The sequence below is a fragment of the Zosterops lateralis genome (assembly GCF_965231275.1).
Source record: "Zosterops lateralis genome assembly, chromosome: 3".
Lineage (NCBI taxonomy): Eukaryota > Metazoa > Chordata > Aves > Passeriformes > Zosteropidae > Zosterops > Zosterops lateralis.
The window spans coordinates 18,284,114-18,300,080 of record NC_139764.1 but is presented as its reverse complement, the minus strand read 5'-3'; the positions used below and the strand labels follow the sequence as shown (position 1 = coordinate 18,300,080).

Sequence of the window (15,967 nt, the reverse complement as noted above, 5' to 3'; positions counted from 1 at the left end):
GGTAGAATACTAAATTTTAATAAGAGGATTTAGTATTAATTAAAATATATAGTTGTTTCTATTAACAGCATTTCTCCATGTGCATAATTCTAAGATCCTTGGACCAGAAACAATGCAAGAAGATCTGAAAAAAAATTGTTGAACTGTCTGGCTTGCTGCTGCAAAGTTACAAGCTGGGCTCCCAAATTATAAGGAGTCAAATTTTTCATTTATGTACTTTTTAGAAATTGTTTTTGAAGTCCTAAAGTAACTGCAGTGCTTGAGATTCTTTAATATAGCACAGTACCTATATAAAGAATTTTATTTTTCTATCAGCAGTTGCCTGCTGTATAGGACAATTCTGTTTTGTGAATTCAACAGAATAACTTCGAGTTCACAGATAGTTCAAGAATGATATAAAGTCCTGAGGCAATATTATGGGAATTATTAAGAAGTTAGATGACATTTGGATATAAATATCAAGAAAATTCTTGAAATATATTAATTTTATTTTTATTACATAATTATGTTAATTTATGTGATATTTTGTTTGGTTCTTTACATTCTTGAATTTTAGTTTGGTAACTGCATCTATCACACTCCTCTTACCCAGTAATTCAAGGAAGATTTCTCTGTTTCATGATAGATGAATAGAGTCCTTAAATTCACCGCTTCATATTGTATTTTTTTTTGTTTTATTAAAACCAGGTAAAAATTCTCATTAAATTTAAATATATGTTTACAAGCATCCCTTGTACCAAAAAAGCAACCTCAACAACTACCTTTTCGGATTTTTCTTGTTTAGTTTGGTTTGTTTATTTGTTGGGTTTTTTTGTTTGAGGTTTTGTTTTGGGGTTTTTTTTGCTTTGCTTTGTTTTCCTGAATCTCTTGGTATGACATTTTTTCCCCCCAATAAATGTATGGTGCTCATCTAGAAATTTTAGTCCTTTTGATACCAGGTTGACATGGAGAGAACATGCATCTACTGTGCTACACATGCACCCCTTTTTTGGATCCCTTCATGTGGACAGGTGCTGCAATTAACAATCCTGATATGCAGCTGCTCTACATGGATGGCACATTGAACTGTGGCCATCAAACTTCACAGCCCCTGAAGTAGTTAAATAGAGACATAATAATAAAAAAGAATAAAAAATAAAAAAAATCTGAGTGACATGACCCTCAATAATTTGTGCCTCATCCTTGTCTTTATCAGGGGAACTACGCAGGATTTTCTATTTTTAATAGACATGGAACTGGATCCTTGAGCCTTCATTTATTATTTGAGAAGGTTAAATTTAGTGGTTAAATTTAGAAGGTTAAATAAGTCCTAAACATCACTCAGCAGTCCAACTAAAGTTAAACATAGGACTTCTGTCTTTATTTTTAGATGTTATATGCTATAAATTGTCATAAAAGGGTAAGATATTATTCTAAATGTTACCTTCAAAATATTCTAAATCAGATTATTCTGTTAATAAAAGGGATCTGCAGTAGCAGTTACTCCAACTAATGATGGTGGAAAAATGTATAATGATAACAGTTGGCACCAAATAATTGCTACAAGAATTCAAGGACTGGGAAACATCACAGTGGATGGGCAGTACACAGGTAATCAATTCATTTAAATAACTTTGGTATTGCTAGGGGTATTGCTCACTTGTTTTTCACTACCTATGTTCACCCATACAGAAAAAAATTCACTCAGTTTTCTGACCATTTTATCATCATCTGTTCATCTAAGGGATCTGTTCACTGTGAATCTTTGATAATTAAAAGCTAAGTGTCTTTTTGTGCTTGTAAATCTATAATTGTATTAATCTCCTGTTGTCAAATAGAGTTGTAAATATTTCCCAGATATCTATTAGGAAAGTCTTAGGATATTGTCACATTAGTCTCTTTAAAAAATACCAATATTTTGTTATTGAGTTGAAAATCTTTGAAAACCTTGAATATGTGAATAAATAACTATTTTTCAGGTTCTTCCTTAGCAACTAGTGGCAGTACCATTATTGGAGAGAACATGGGAGTTTTTGTTGGAGGACTTCCACAGGGCTATATTATTGTAAGAAAGGATGAAGGTAAGTATGATAAATAAGTCTGTACAGTTTCTCAGATTTGATATTTTGGGATAGACTGAAATGTCTATATAGCTGATTTCATCAGCATTAAAGCATCTTATGCAGTCTGTGTACATTTTAATGAATTTTATACACACGATTGGTATAAGCTGGAAACTTAAGGATAGGTTTTACATACAGATTCCCAAATTCATTCCAAAATGCCCATGTAAATTGTTTTTATTAGCTTAAGCACATGGTTATGCATCCCAATTCAATGCAGGGATACAACATACTGGCCTTTTTTGTTGTGAGCTTGTATCCTTCAGAAGTTGTTGCATTGAGCTCAGTGTACGAATAGACATTCAGTGTATGAATAGACCTATATTTTACAAATGTAGAATTTATGTGGAGCTGAATCATCTCTGGCTTCTCAAAGAATCAATAAACATAAGTTTTCATATATAAACTTAATATATATGCCGAGAGTAAACTGCCATCAGATGACAGAGGTGACTGTCTACACAAGTGTACAATCAGCAGCTCTCAGTGAATTCGTATCCAGAATTTTTGTTTTTTTTCATATTAATCTGAAAGCCAAATTGTTTATTGAGTTTGTGTTTCCTCTGACATGAAATCTAGTTGATAACTTGATGTGGGGTACTCTAGAGTTCATATCCCTTTTTCCTTCTTTTTTTCACTGCACTAAAACCAGAAATACATGTATCTGTTCTTCTGAAACATTGGTTAACTAAGTAATCCAGGATGCCTCTCTCAAAAACCTCCGCTACATATTCAAAGTAAGACTGACTATAAAATGATGTTTAAGAGGAGGGCACCTTTAAAATCTGCTTAAATTTTTGCCCCCAGTAAATAAAAAGGGAATAGCCAGGTATCATTGTTTTGTTTTGTTTTGTTTTGTTTTATGCAAGGGAAGAAAAACTTCCTGATGAAGCTTCTAAATATGTATTTCTCTTCCTCAGCTTTTGCAACACTATTTCTTCCTACTCAGCACATGCATACCTTTCTTCAGAATTACTGATTTGTTTAAATAATTTTTTTTTAGATCTTCATAGAGTGGATTTATGCTGTTAATTTGAAAGTACCTGTATGCAAAATCTCAAAAAGTATAATATTTTTCAGCTACATAGCAGTAGTTGCTATTTTTAGTGATTAGATCAATTCAGAAACCTGGATTTAGCTCGGATGTCAGCTTTATGAAATGATTGGTGGCTGGTTTTTTATGCACACATGTGCATATATGATAGGGACAACAGTCTAAAACATAAATTATTTCCTATGTTTAGTTGAAGATGATTGACTTAAAATTTTCATTTTTGCAGGGACGAAGAGGATAGTCCAGAAAGGATTTGTGGGGTGTCTCAGTGACATATATTTGAAAAAAGTGCATACTCCTGATGAAAACTGGGAATCTTTGAACTGGCAGAATGCTGAAGAACAAAACAATGTCTATCATGTTTGGGAAGGATGCCCCATTGGACTCTCAAAAGGAGCACATTTTCTTGGCAGAGGTAGTTTGCTGTGTTATTGCTTTATCCAAATACATTCCTGAAATAGAGCAGGTGATTGTATCAGAAGTATTGCAGTGATCTGCTTTTTGAGGCAGCTTTATCTGTAAGAGATTATTTTTGCTGGTTTAAAATTGTGTCTCTTGGTTGACAGAAGGTTGCTGGATGAAAGAGGAATTGCAGGTAGAGCTGCTGTAACGATATGCAGATTTGATGTGTGTGTGAAAGGGGAATTTTCACTTTTGTAAGAACATAAAAGATGCCTATAAGGTATCAACAAAATAAAAAGCAGGGAAAAATATAGAATATTGTACTGATTTGGTTTCTTTCAGTACGTTATTGATAACTGTCCTCAAAGCTGAATGATAAATTTGTAAACTATAATCTTGAAACCTGAGTTCTTTATGTCACAGTAGGAAGTGTCACCTAGATTTTTAGTTTTGATTTCTTGAACCTATTTATTTATGTGATTAACTTATGCATGCATTCACCTTCTTTCAAGGGTTCCTGGAACTGCATTCAGGTGTTTTCAGTGGTGGACTGGAATTTGAGATCTCATTCAAATTCAGAACAGATCAACTGAATGGATTGCTTTTGTTTGTTTACAATAAAGATGGCCCAGATTATCTTGCAGTAAGTTCAAAACTATGATTAACTATATTCAGACACAACCTGTAAGTTTTTTCCACAAAAGCCAATCTAGCACTGAAAGAAATTTCAAACTGTAAGTTATTTTTATGTTTTACTAATTTCAAAATGCTTTGCACAGCACATTATAATGGAGCAAAAATACTTGAATGCATGCTAAGTGTTAAGTTACTAGTGTTATTTATGTCATAAATAAGAAAGATATCAATACATGAAAAGCAGAATTGTTGTCTTAAGTCAATTAGAAACGATCAGAAAAGAGAATAAACGACATGAATTAAAAGCTTTCACTTAATTTCTAGGAAAGCATAGAGTTTACCCATTTTCTCAGTTCTCATACTATAATAAAATCCAATAAATTGTAAATCAAAAAGATTGTGGTATAAATGATCTTCTAAAAAAGCTTTCTCTTTAAGGTATATGTTTATTTCTATAATCCATTTTTTTTTTCTTTTTGATTTGAAACAGATATAAATTAGTTAGTTCCAGCTTAGTACCATCTTATCTCTGTCACCATTTTCCTAACACCACAGAGGAAGCTGCACAAATCCTGTATTAGGCAAATTTGTGAGGTAGCGTCTTTGAACTTTCATTTTGGTGTCTGTTAAATAAGACTGTTTATGGTCGGGACTATTTGTGGTTTTATAATTTCCAATATTTTATTAAGTTTTAATATGTATGGTTTAGTTTTTCAAATTATTTTATTAGCTATGTGGCTCTGGATTTTCATACTTTTCTTTCCCAAGGATTTTTAGTGTAATTAGACTGTGGTTACCACTGCTTAGTGGGTCAGATATAGTTAGTACTTGCACCAACTAGTAGGTATTACAGAGGATTGCATGAGAAAAAATACATTTTTTCAGTTGGTCCAAGAAGCAATAATTTATTCTTAGAGATTTTTGAGAGCATTGTTATTCTTTATGACCCAATCTGCTCTTTCTGCACTTTTATTGAATTTAATTTATTTATTTATTATTATGCAGCTGTTTTGCTAATGGCTGTCATGTCACAACCTGTTTTATTGTGTGGCATCATGTCTAATGGGCCTTCTCTTTTAAACTTCTGACCTAAACCATATAAATATATTTTTCTTTTTTTCAGGTCAATTATAACTTACTCCATATTTACTTTTTATACTACTGGCTTTTCCAGCAGATAATTTTTTCCTGGGTTTTGAATTCTGCTAGACCTGATTGCTGCTTCTTTTTAAAGCAGCCTTAGTTAAAAATTATCAACACTTCCTATAGCAAGTCTTGCTAATTACAGTTATAACTTTAATTTTGCCCTCAAGTAATGACCAAGATCATGAGCTAATAGCATAAGATGTTACATGTATGCTATTGTGCCACCCTAAAAAAGACTTGTATGTGTGTAATAGTAGCACAGGGCTACTGTTTACGTGAAGAATATTCACAAGGTTCTTCTGGAGGTTCTGGTAGTAGGTGAGTCTTGTTCCCTCTCTCTTGCTCTGTGTAAGAGTACCAGAAATATGAGAAAATAGATTCTGAATATAAAGGAAGGCAGGGGACTTACTAAATTGAAAGTGGAGTCAAAAGCACAAAGTAGTTAGACGAAATAATTTCCTTTTCTTTTGAAATTTCCAGATTTTTTGGCAGTTTTATATTTCTAGTATTTTTAGCTGTGAAAACTGAATAATTTTATTAGCATTTGTCCTAACTTCTTTTATCTCACTTTACTCATGACCTCAACATCTCCATAGCCTTAAGATGAGGTATTTTAGAGATTGAGTGTGTGCATGCTTTTCCAAGTCTCTCAGCTTTGTGTTTTGCACATAGATAATGATGACAGAAGGTTTTTCTGTACACTTGATCTCACAAGAAGAGGTTAATAGAAAGTGAAAATGAGGGGTGTAGCTTGTTGCGCATGAGCTACGATGTCTTTGTTAGGAGCTTTGGTCAGGACACACTTGCACAGCCGAGCAGATTATGAGCTATACCACTTATCCTGTGTGCCAGGTATTCCCTGACCCTTCCCTTTGCATAGGTCACAGCTCTCTTATTAGCTTTATAGTTTGGGAATGACTACAGCTACACACACGGCTGGACTGTTACCAAACAGCCAAAGACTCTTTCTTGTCTTCTGCTCAAGAACAAAATGATGTCCTGGAGAGGTGCTGTGCAGAAAGGTCACTTCTTCCATGACTTCCATGCCCTGAGAATTAACTCAAGCCAGCGAGGTCAATCTGATTATCTTTGGATCCAGGCATAATAATTACAAGCAAACTGTGACCAGCTATACTAGTATGAGCCACTGGCTCTCACTCTGGCATCTGATTCCTCATGAGTTTATGTGATGAAAAGATTTTTCGACTGCTGATAAAGTTTGCATGACTGATTTTGATGCTGACCCCTTCAATAGCAGCAAAAGCTCTATCAGATTTCTATGCAATACCAGTAACTGGCTCCTGAGACATTGTAGCTGATGATTTGGTTCTGCAAAGCTGCAACTAAGAAAGAAATTATGCAAGAACTTTTTCCAAAGAGTTGCACTTTTCAGTAGCTGCATGAAGTGAAAGAACAAATGTGCAAGATTAAAGTCTGACCTGTGATGGAGCTAAGGAGGGATGTGAAATTTTGAGAACTTAAATTGGAAAATCTAGCAAAGCAGTGACTGAGATATGAGACTTGTGAGGGTGATATTCCTGTTGGTTAACATTGATTTCTCTGTTAGGTGTCAGGAAGAGAGTCTCATTTCCTTTCCACTAGAGTGACTGTGAGGAGGATATTAAGGGGTCTGTGTTTGGGCCTCTGCTCTGTGGCTGGCAGGTCTGAACAGGGCTAGATTTTGAACTGGAATGATTGGCTGCACATCAGCAGAAGTGTCATGTACTTTTTCTTTCAAAGGGCTCAAAGACTGCCTGTCCTTCATAAGTTTTTTGAAGTCCATTGCTTGTCTCTGCTGATATTTCTGAATTTCAGGAAAACTTTGCAATTCAAAGGAGCTAAAGCCATAATCATTCTTCTAGTTCTACATTGGTTGAGACTGTTTTGTATGGCAGGTTTAGCAAAATGTCATTCAGCCTCTAATGCAGCCCCTATCCTATCTCAGAGCTATGTCTGGATATTCCTTTCATCTTCAAAATCATGTTTATAAGCAGATTGAGTGAGGCAGGGACTGGCTCCTGCAGAGAAGTGCAATACAGAACCACAAAATCATTTAAGTTGAAAGGACCTTTTGGAGTAATTTATTCTAAATCTCTGCTAAAAGCAGGACCAACTTATGTTTCACAAGGTTGCTCCAGGCATTTTCTGTTTGAGTAGTGTGCATCTCTCTACAGATGGACACTCCACAGCTTTCCAAATTCTACAGCCTCTTCCAATCTTTGACCATCCTCATTATAGAAAAAAATGGTAAAAACACCCTGATCTCTTACTGTTTCTTGTTACAACTTGTCTTTTGCCTCTCATCCTTTCACAATGATCCTCTGAGAAAAGGCTGGGCCAGTCCTCTGTGTATACTTGCAAAAGGCAGAGGAAGTGTTCTCTTCCCACTTGCTCTTAAGACTGGACAAACCCTGTTCTTTCAGGTTCAACTCATATGTGAGGTGTTCCAACCCCTGACAAGCTTGGTGTCCTTTCACTGGATTCACTCTGGTGTGCCACAGTGTCTTTCATTTACCAGTGTCCACAACTGGATACAGTAGTCCAGATGTGGACTTAGACATAATGACTGGAGGGGAAGAATCATTTCCTTGGAACCCCTGCCCACCTTTTGTCTAACCTAGCCCAGTGCTAGCTCATCCTCATCGTTTTGAGGATGCATTGTTGGCCAGTGTTCAGTTTGTAATCCATCTCAACTCAGTACTGTTCTTCAAAGCTGATTTGTATGTCTGGGATGCTGATGGCAGCTCCCTTTGCTATCAACTGCAGACTTGCTGGGAGTATACCCCATCCTACTGCACGGGTCATTAATTACATTTGTAATCAGAGTGGGTCCCTGTATCAATCTCAGAGAGATACCACCAGCTGGTAGTGGGACCATGGTATAATCTTTCTTGCTGCTCTTATCTCCCAGATTCAGGCTAAGCTTTGGCTTTCCTAGTTCAAACCTCACATGCTTAGGTAGATGAAAATGAGAATTGTATGCATAGAGAAAAACATTAATGAAATTCTGTAACCCAAATTCTGAAAAGCAAGCATGCTTTTAGGAGTTAAACTGAAACCCGCTTAGGTTTAGGGCTGTGATACAAAGATCTGGTTCTGTTGAGAGGCGGCTACTGAGGTACCTGGCAGAATAATATGATCTTCATGCATTTTTGTTTTCAAATAATAATATATTTTCCAAGGACAGATTAAAAATCATAATGATTAAAAATAATTTTTTTTCAAAGTGTTTCCAGAATTCTGTGTAAGGCAAATAATTTGTCTGTTGTTTTTATAAACCTATGCTCAGTACCTGTGTTCAGATCTCTGCAGGACTTAACTTTTTTTTCTGTTTTCACCATGCAGAAGAGTTGAAACTGAGCAGTGGTCCCCTATCTTTAGCTGCACTCAGGCATTCCAAATGTCAGTCCAGGTCAACACAAAAAGCACAGACATCATTCACTGCCTGCTTTAAAACTATGCCAAGATGAGTAAATTGGAGGAGGGTTGTGCTGAGTAGTGACCCTGGGTCAGACACCATGCCCTCTGGCTCCCAGGTCTGGCAGGTTTGCTGGCATTCTGCTGTACTAATGCCTCTGGAATGCTTTCTTCACACCAGCACAGTGTGCTCCATATCAATTCTGAAGTGAAGAAAAGCAGTGACTTGTCCAATGGGTTGCTTTTTCCAGCTTTTCTCGTCAGCATTGGTGCCATGATCAGTCCTTCACCTGTATCATGGAGTCCTCAGCTGTAAATGGGTCTGAACTTATGGAAACAGGAAAAGTGGTCCCAAAGGAACAAATAAATAAAATCCCTCTGCCTCAGGAGCAAGAAGTCAGTGTGTGCTGGGGAATAGGATCCACATTCCCCATGGCACTTCAAGCACAGAGTTCTTTCATCAGTTGGGATGTTTCCTGTATTTCCTGTTAAGGAAATACAATCCAATTACAAACACTGTAATATTAACATTATCAGTAAACTAAATATGTCAGTTTGTCAATAATAGTGATAAGAATTTATATTAAAACTGCAGTTTTTATTTCACTTAATAAGGTTTTGGCATAGAGCAGTAATGTCTTTTTGTGAAATATTCATATTTTTCAACCACCAGTTTATCCCCTAAGTGTTTAGTGTTCTATATGTGCCAATTTACAGTCTCAGCTTACTTGTGTTTGAGTCAGGATAAAGAATCTTGCAGTTAAGCGTTTGGAAACTTCTGCAGTGAAAAATTTAAGTAAAATGTATTTCTATTAGAGAATTGGCATATTAATCTCAAAAAGCACATACAAAACCAATTATTTTCTTACAAGATTTAGAAGAATAAGGATGAAATATATGAATGTAAGAATCAATGTATGCTGGAAAAATTTGAAATTGAGTTCACCAGCCAATTAAAAAGACCTTAATCAGGTCTGACATTTCATTTCCTTATTATCTTGTTACATTCCTCTAAAAAATGAATCAATAGATAAAGTACTGTTTTCTCATTCTCAAAAAAAGCAAAACACCCTTGTTCATTGTCTTTTCTTTTTTAGATACATTAGTGCCAAAGTCAGTCGTTAAAAAAATCAGAATATATTTTCCTACATTCTGAATTAACTGATATGCAGTATTTAGCGTGTTATATGTGAACAGTATTAACCTGAAGATAAAATATTCCTTTTTCATTGATCTTATTCATAACTCCCTTAATTATATTTTTTAAACTAACTTTCTATCATTGTTGTGTATTTGATATCTCCTTCAAAATTTTTTTTCTGTTATAACATGTATAGATTGAGCTGAAAAGTGGAATATTAAACATATTCTTAAGAACTGGCGTTGTCTTTACCCAAGTGGACCTCTGGTTGGGACTGTCGTACTGTGATGGAAAGTGGAATGAAGTCACTGTGAACAAGGAGGGCTCTGTGATTTCAGCCACTATGAACGAACTGAGAGAGCAGGCACTCGAGCCCCGTGTCCAGCAGCTGAAAGTAAACTCACCTGTCTACATAGGAGGAATCCCACCTGACATGCAGAGTTTTTATAGAGAACTGGGGTTAGAACAAGGTAAGATGACACCAAGAGGAACATACATTTTTAAACTAGTGTCATGCACCAGGTGGACATTCTGCTGCTGATAGTCTAAATTCATGAATGTATAACATGAATTTTTCCTCCTACCCATTGTGACTCTAGCAGTTATCCCTACCCATCCAGCTTTACCGAGACCTGATCCTTTTGTAATGCTATAAAAATTCTTCCAGTGATAGCTGCAGTAGTCTGACTCATAAGAGAGGATCTGGAGTGTAGGAAGCAGTAAAATGAGATGCTTAACCAGATGATTTCAGATCTTCATCAGAGACTGCCAGTTCACAGAAACCTGTGTCACTCGCAGATCTGGGATAGAAAACCAGTGGGAGACAGTATACATAGCTTTAATCACTGTAATGAATCTGGATGCTGCCCCATGGAAGAGCAGCTGAGAGTTTATATAGTCTTTTTTAGGCAGTACTAATTCTGATCTAACAAACTAAGCGAATATAAACGCCTGAACTTGCATTTTGGCTACAATTGCCATGATGTTTTCCTCATTATCAGAAGGAGGAAAGATGATCATATATTTAACCATCACTGTGACCCTTCTATTCTGGAACAGGTCGAATTTGTAGGGAAAAGAGAGAAGCATTATTATGTTCATCCTGATACTAATGGCCTCCACAAAAGGATCTACTGTAGGAAGCCTAGTTGAAAAGTGACTACTAAACTGGCTCTGTTTGGGTGTGTTTTTTCATTGCCTGTGAAACTGTTCATCAGTCACGGGGTATTTTTCAGCTGCTGTGGACAAATGTGTATCAGTCAGTAAGTGATTAGTGGGGAATCCAGTAAGTGGCTTTGAATGCATGAACTCACACTGAATCTGCACGTTCAGTGAGCTGAATTGGAGCCTTTTGATTTCACAGCTATAGAATAGTTCAAGAGTATTTTTTTAAACTACTCTTCCAGCTCTAGGTATCACATATAATATAATCTTCCTTCAGGTTCTGTGTGCATAATATTTATGGCCCAAAGGAGCTGGCCAGTCATACCCTGTCAGTGTTGCCTCATAGCAGATGGTGTAGCCTCGTGAGTAGATGCATTCACAACTCCTGCAGCAAAGAGATCTGTGAATAAAGAATCTAGGGCAAAATTACAGATAAAGTGAATGTCTGAAGTGCATATCAAGGCACATCAATAAAGATTTCTTTCCCACCAAACCTCTTCAGCACGCCACAAAATAAGCTGGTGGCTGTGAATTTATATTTAGAGTGTCTGAAGATAAATATTATCTTATGTGCTCCTAAATGTAGATTCAGGTGAGCAAGATTAGATATTATAGCTTGAACCATACTTTTATTTAGGACTAAAATGATGCAGTAGTAAGATAATAGAATACAAAAATCTTCCTATTTAATAAATATTCAGAAAAGATTTTCTCAATCTATTGGCTGCTTGATAGTTATTTTTTTAATAAAGGAATGTTGTTTTACTCATAGCAAATAAGTGATAAATATTATTCTCCTCCTTCCTCACCTCTATGCTAGTTACAACTTTTAGAAACTTTAGCTGGACTCTGTGAGCCTTTGCATGGTCCATCACGTGGCCTCCTGGGAGGTTCAAATGGAAACTCCCTGGCAGGAATGTTTGTGAAAATTTGTACTATCTGTACTTATTCTGCAGGTACTTGAGAATAGACAGGATTGATTGGCTGATGTCAGTGAGGAATCTTTAAGTAGTGATAAATATAGCTACAAAGATACTAAAACTGATGTAATAACATAGATCGTAGAGAATGCATCTCACTGCAAATCAAACAGCTTCATTTTATCCTATGATTGGGATGCCTGGGCAGACTGGGACTAATTTTTTACCCCGTCACAGACTAAGAAACTGAGCCAGTCACTGTGGACTAGGAGTTGAGCTTAAATTAGGAGTATTCATTTTAAGGAGCAGTTTGGCCAAATTCCCTGTGCTGTGGAGAGAGAGAAGGTGTTTTAGAGGATGATTCAAAGTGGATGTCCACCTTTAGTACCCCTTTTTACATGAACTGTGTATGGACATTAGATTCTCAGTTCAGGTGGCTAAGGACAAATAGTCTGATCTGTCATCTTGCAGTAATAAAGGCAATAAAAGTGCATAAGATATAAATAAGATAGAAATACTCTAGCTTTCACGAAGCTAAAGAGAGGCACTGATCTGTGAGAGGTGGATTTTTATTCACAAAGTTAATTCTTAAATTAATTGAAGTCTTCGATTCGATTACTGTTTACTTTTTTTTGTGTTAAGCATCAACCATTACTCAGATTTGAGATCCATTTTATATTAATTTATTAATTATTAGTAAATATAAAACTTTTAACAATTGCATTTTGTATTTTGTAGTTGTGTTGTAACTGCAAGTAACTGATTTAAGATATTTGTAATTTCAATAAGAATGTCACACATACACAGAAATATGTGGATATATAGAAATATATATAAAATGAAGCTTCTTATTTTTTTTTTATCATAAACAAGTAGTTTGGGGTTATATTTCTGGAGTATGTTTCTAAACAACACATGAGTTATGTCCCTGTTAGACAAAACTGATATGCCTCCATCTGATCTCCTGAAGTTAATTGTAATTTTTAATCTAGATATTCTTTTTAGTTTCAGGAAGTATGTACATTTAACAAAACAGTAGCAAGCAGCAGAAAGCTGATTTTAAAAGTCAGAGAATTGCTTTCATGGTAATAATTTCAAAGCGAGAAGTGATGAAAGAGAAAACAGAAAGGTATTTCCTTGTGGGATGGAATTGCTAACAGTGAAAGTGTAGATCAGTAAGACAGGAATTTACCAGCTTGGTGTCTTGAAAGTGGAGACAGAATGTCATGTTGGAAGTCAACATATTCACATTGCAGTCTTTAATGTTGAAAATATAGAATTGAAAGGAACAGAAGTGTTTCTTAATGACTGAAGCTCTTTATGTGGTACTAATCCCTTACTGTTTGCTAGGTTTCGGTGGTTGCATGAAGGATGTTAAATTTACACGAGGTGCTGTCGTTAACTTGGCATCTGTGTCCAGCAGTGCTGTCAGAGTCAATCTGGATGGATGCCTATCAACTGACAGTGCTGTTAACTGCAGGGGAAATGACTCCATCCTTGTGTACCGAGGAAAAGAGCAGAGTGTTTATGAGAGTGCTCTACAACCATTTACAGGTAGCGCATTGGTTCCTTAAATAAAATACATAATTTTTGTTCCATTCTTGACTAATGTATTACCATGTTCGGTATTTCTTTTTAATCTTTTACCTCCTCTATCCTTGATGTCCTTTGAAGAATACCTCTATAGGGTGGTTGCCTTAAATGAAGGAGGATCAGTATCTAGTGAGTGGACCCACGCTCGAACAAGAGAATCAGGTAAATATAATTTTAAGGTTTATTTGTTCTTACTTTTCATAAGCTATTTAATGTCAGGTTGAAGGTGTTCAAGAACTGTTTGGACACAATCCCATGCCCTGTGCTCTAGGGTGACCCTACCTGAGCAGGGAGGTTGGACCAGATGACCCAGTGTGATCCCTTCCAACCTGTGATTCTGTGGAGAGAATCCAACCAAAGCAATTTTGATTAATGAACCTTGCATACTGTTTCTGAGGGCGTGAAACTGCTTAATGCTTCAAACAGGTACCAGATTTGCAGTCATCAGCTTTAAAGTGCTCTGGCAAGTATTTTCTTCTCATAACTCAAGGTATTTTCCAAATATTTATTAGATTATATAATTAAGGATACTAAAAGATTGAACTGCATTAACTGAGTAAGAGCAACCATCTATTTGTGTTCATACGTGCACACCTAATGCCATGTTACAGGAGTAGGCTGGAGTAAGTAAATTTTCCTACATATAATTTTAGTGCTACAAAAAAAGGTGTAGAGAAAGGTGATACTGGGAAAGCAGGCACAAGCTGTGGAAAAGAAGAGGCCATGTATTTGCTAGGGACAAGGTGGTCTTGTGAAACTTGTTTTTTTTTTAATGACTCACACATGGGTGTGCTATTCAGTGCTGCTGAACGAGGACTCTTTTTACAAGTAGTCCATAGATTGTGTGTGAAAATGTGGCAACATTTACTAGAACAGAATCACATGGCTTGTGGAGGTTTCAGAGTAGGAAAATGATACATTAAAGATAAAATTTTTCATGTCTTATGAAGAAAATTTAAAAACTTTTCCTCTTCTGGTCAGTGCTTTTGCAAACTTTATCAAGCCAGTAAGATTTTGAAGATTTATAGTTCTGTGTATTTTATTTAACTGATTTTCCCTCTTCTTGAAATTGAAGCCCAGTTGCATTCTGCCAGTGAAGAGCATTCTTTTGATGTAAGTCATCCAATGTATCACTTTAAAAAATTATGTGATACATGCATAAATATTGCATTCTTATATACTCTTATACTTTGTGTGCCACCCAGAAGGGACAAAATATATGCATATTTTCATGTCAACCATCTGACAACTGTAAGGTTTGCCACAAATTTATGTTTGCAAGCTGACCACAGCACTGAGCAGTCCATGTTCCCTGGGGTTGGACAATAATTGCGCTATTTAATTATTTTTGAGTTGGTTTTGTTATATCCCTTATGAGAAGACCATCTGCTGTACAGTACCTTACCTCACCCTGTGATACACTTCATAACTAATGAAATCAATATATTGCTGTAGTAATAGGAGCTTTCTCAGAGTATCACATTCTTTACAGAAAAATCGTCACTTCCAGGTATTTTTGTACTTTCCATGCTGGTACCCTTCTTATAAACAACAAGCTGCATTCATATTTAATGAAACTAAACAGTAAAATTACCAAAATTAGGGTATTTGATGGTGAGAAAAGCGAGTGATCATCAGCAGGGCGAGGGAGTCCACATGCATCTACAGCAAACTCATCATCCATCATCCTGCCATAGTGTTCCTTGGGTCTTTCCTTTGTGTCCCTTGTGAAGTCATCTGTGATGAAGCTGTTACTGACCAGACCTTTACTTGGCATAGTAATATCCAAGAAATAGTTAAAGGTTATAGGAAATGGAATGATTTCTTTTTATTAGCAACTCTATGCATATATGATCTTGGTTTACCAGTTCATTAAAACATTTAAATTTTCCTTTTTCCTTTTTTTTTTTTGTTTTTTTTCCTTTTGTAATATGGAATGATCAGAAGCAAAGAATTTTGCAAAAATGTCTTAAAAACCTCTGCTTTGCCCCATGAAAGGTGCATGATGTTGAGGAATTAAAATATGTATGTGGAAAATAAGTGGAGGAGCTTTAATTTTTTGAAGGACTTCTGTAAAAGATAATGGAGATTTTTAGAAACATTACATAGTTGTGGCATTCTATGGCTTAGATACCCAACTGATAAATATCAAACTCTTCTCTGCTGCAGTACTGCCTTGCTTCATTCAGTTGTGTTATTATAATGCCTGTGCTTGTTAGCTACATACAATCCACCTCCTCTCTTTGTGAGTGATGCTTAAATATGTTTGATACATGAAATGTTTTTGGAAAATTGCAACAAGACAAGAAGGAATGTTATGTAGATGGAGTTTTGATGGTTTTGAAATATAGCTTAAACTGAATAGCTCAAGATGTGCAGTCATATTAAATCA

The 15,967-nt window shown here is 35.8% G+C and overlaps 1 protein-coding gene across 1 annotated transcript in view; it reads left to right on the top strand.

Annotated features, from left to right (window-relative positions):
* Positions 1 to 15,967, top strand: part of USH2A (usherin) — a gene marked incomplete at its 5' end in the record, with an annotated part of 372,289 nt that overhangs the window by 129,915 nt on the left and 226,407 nt on the right. Inside the window, 7 exons of the mRNA XM_083856830.1 lie at positions 1,464 to 1,590; positions 1,959 to 2,060; positions 3,383 to 3,571; positions 4,071 to 4,201; positions 10,095 to 10,368; positions 13,333 to 13,536; positions 13,657 to 13,737. Of these exons, the coding sequence (XP_083712956.1) occupies positions 1,464 to 1,590; positions 1,959 to 2,060; positions 3,383 to 3,571; positions 4,071 to 4,201; positions 10,095 to 10,368; positions 13,333 to 13,536; positions 13,657 to 13,737 (1,108 nt within the window). The remainder of the gene's footprint in view (positions 1 to 1,463; positions 1,591 to 1,958; positions 2,061 to 3,382; positions 3,572 to 4,070; positions 4,202 to 10,094; positions 10,369 to 13,332; positions 13,537 to 13,656; positions 13,738 to 15,967) is intronic.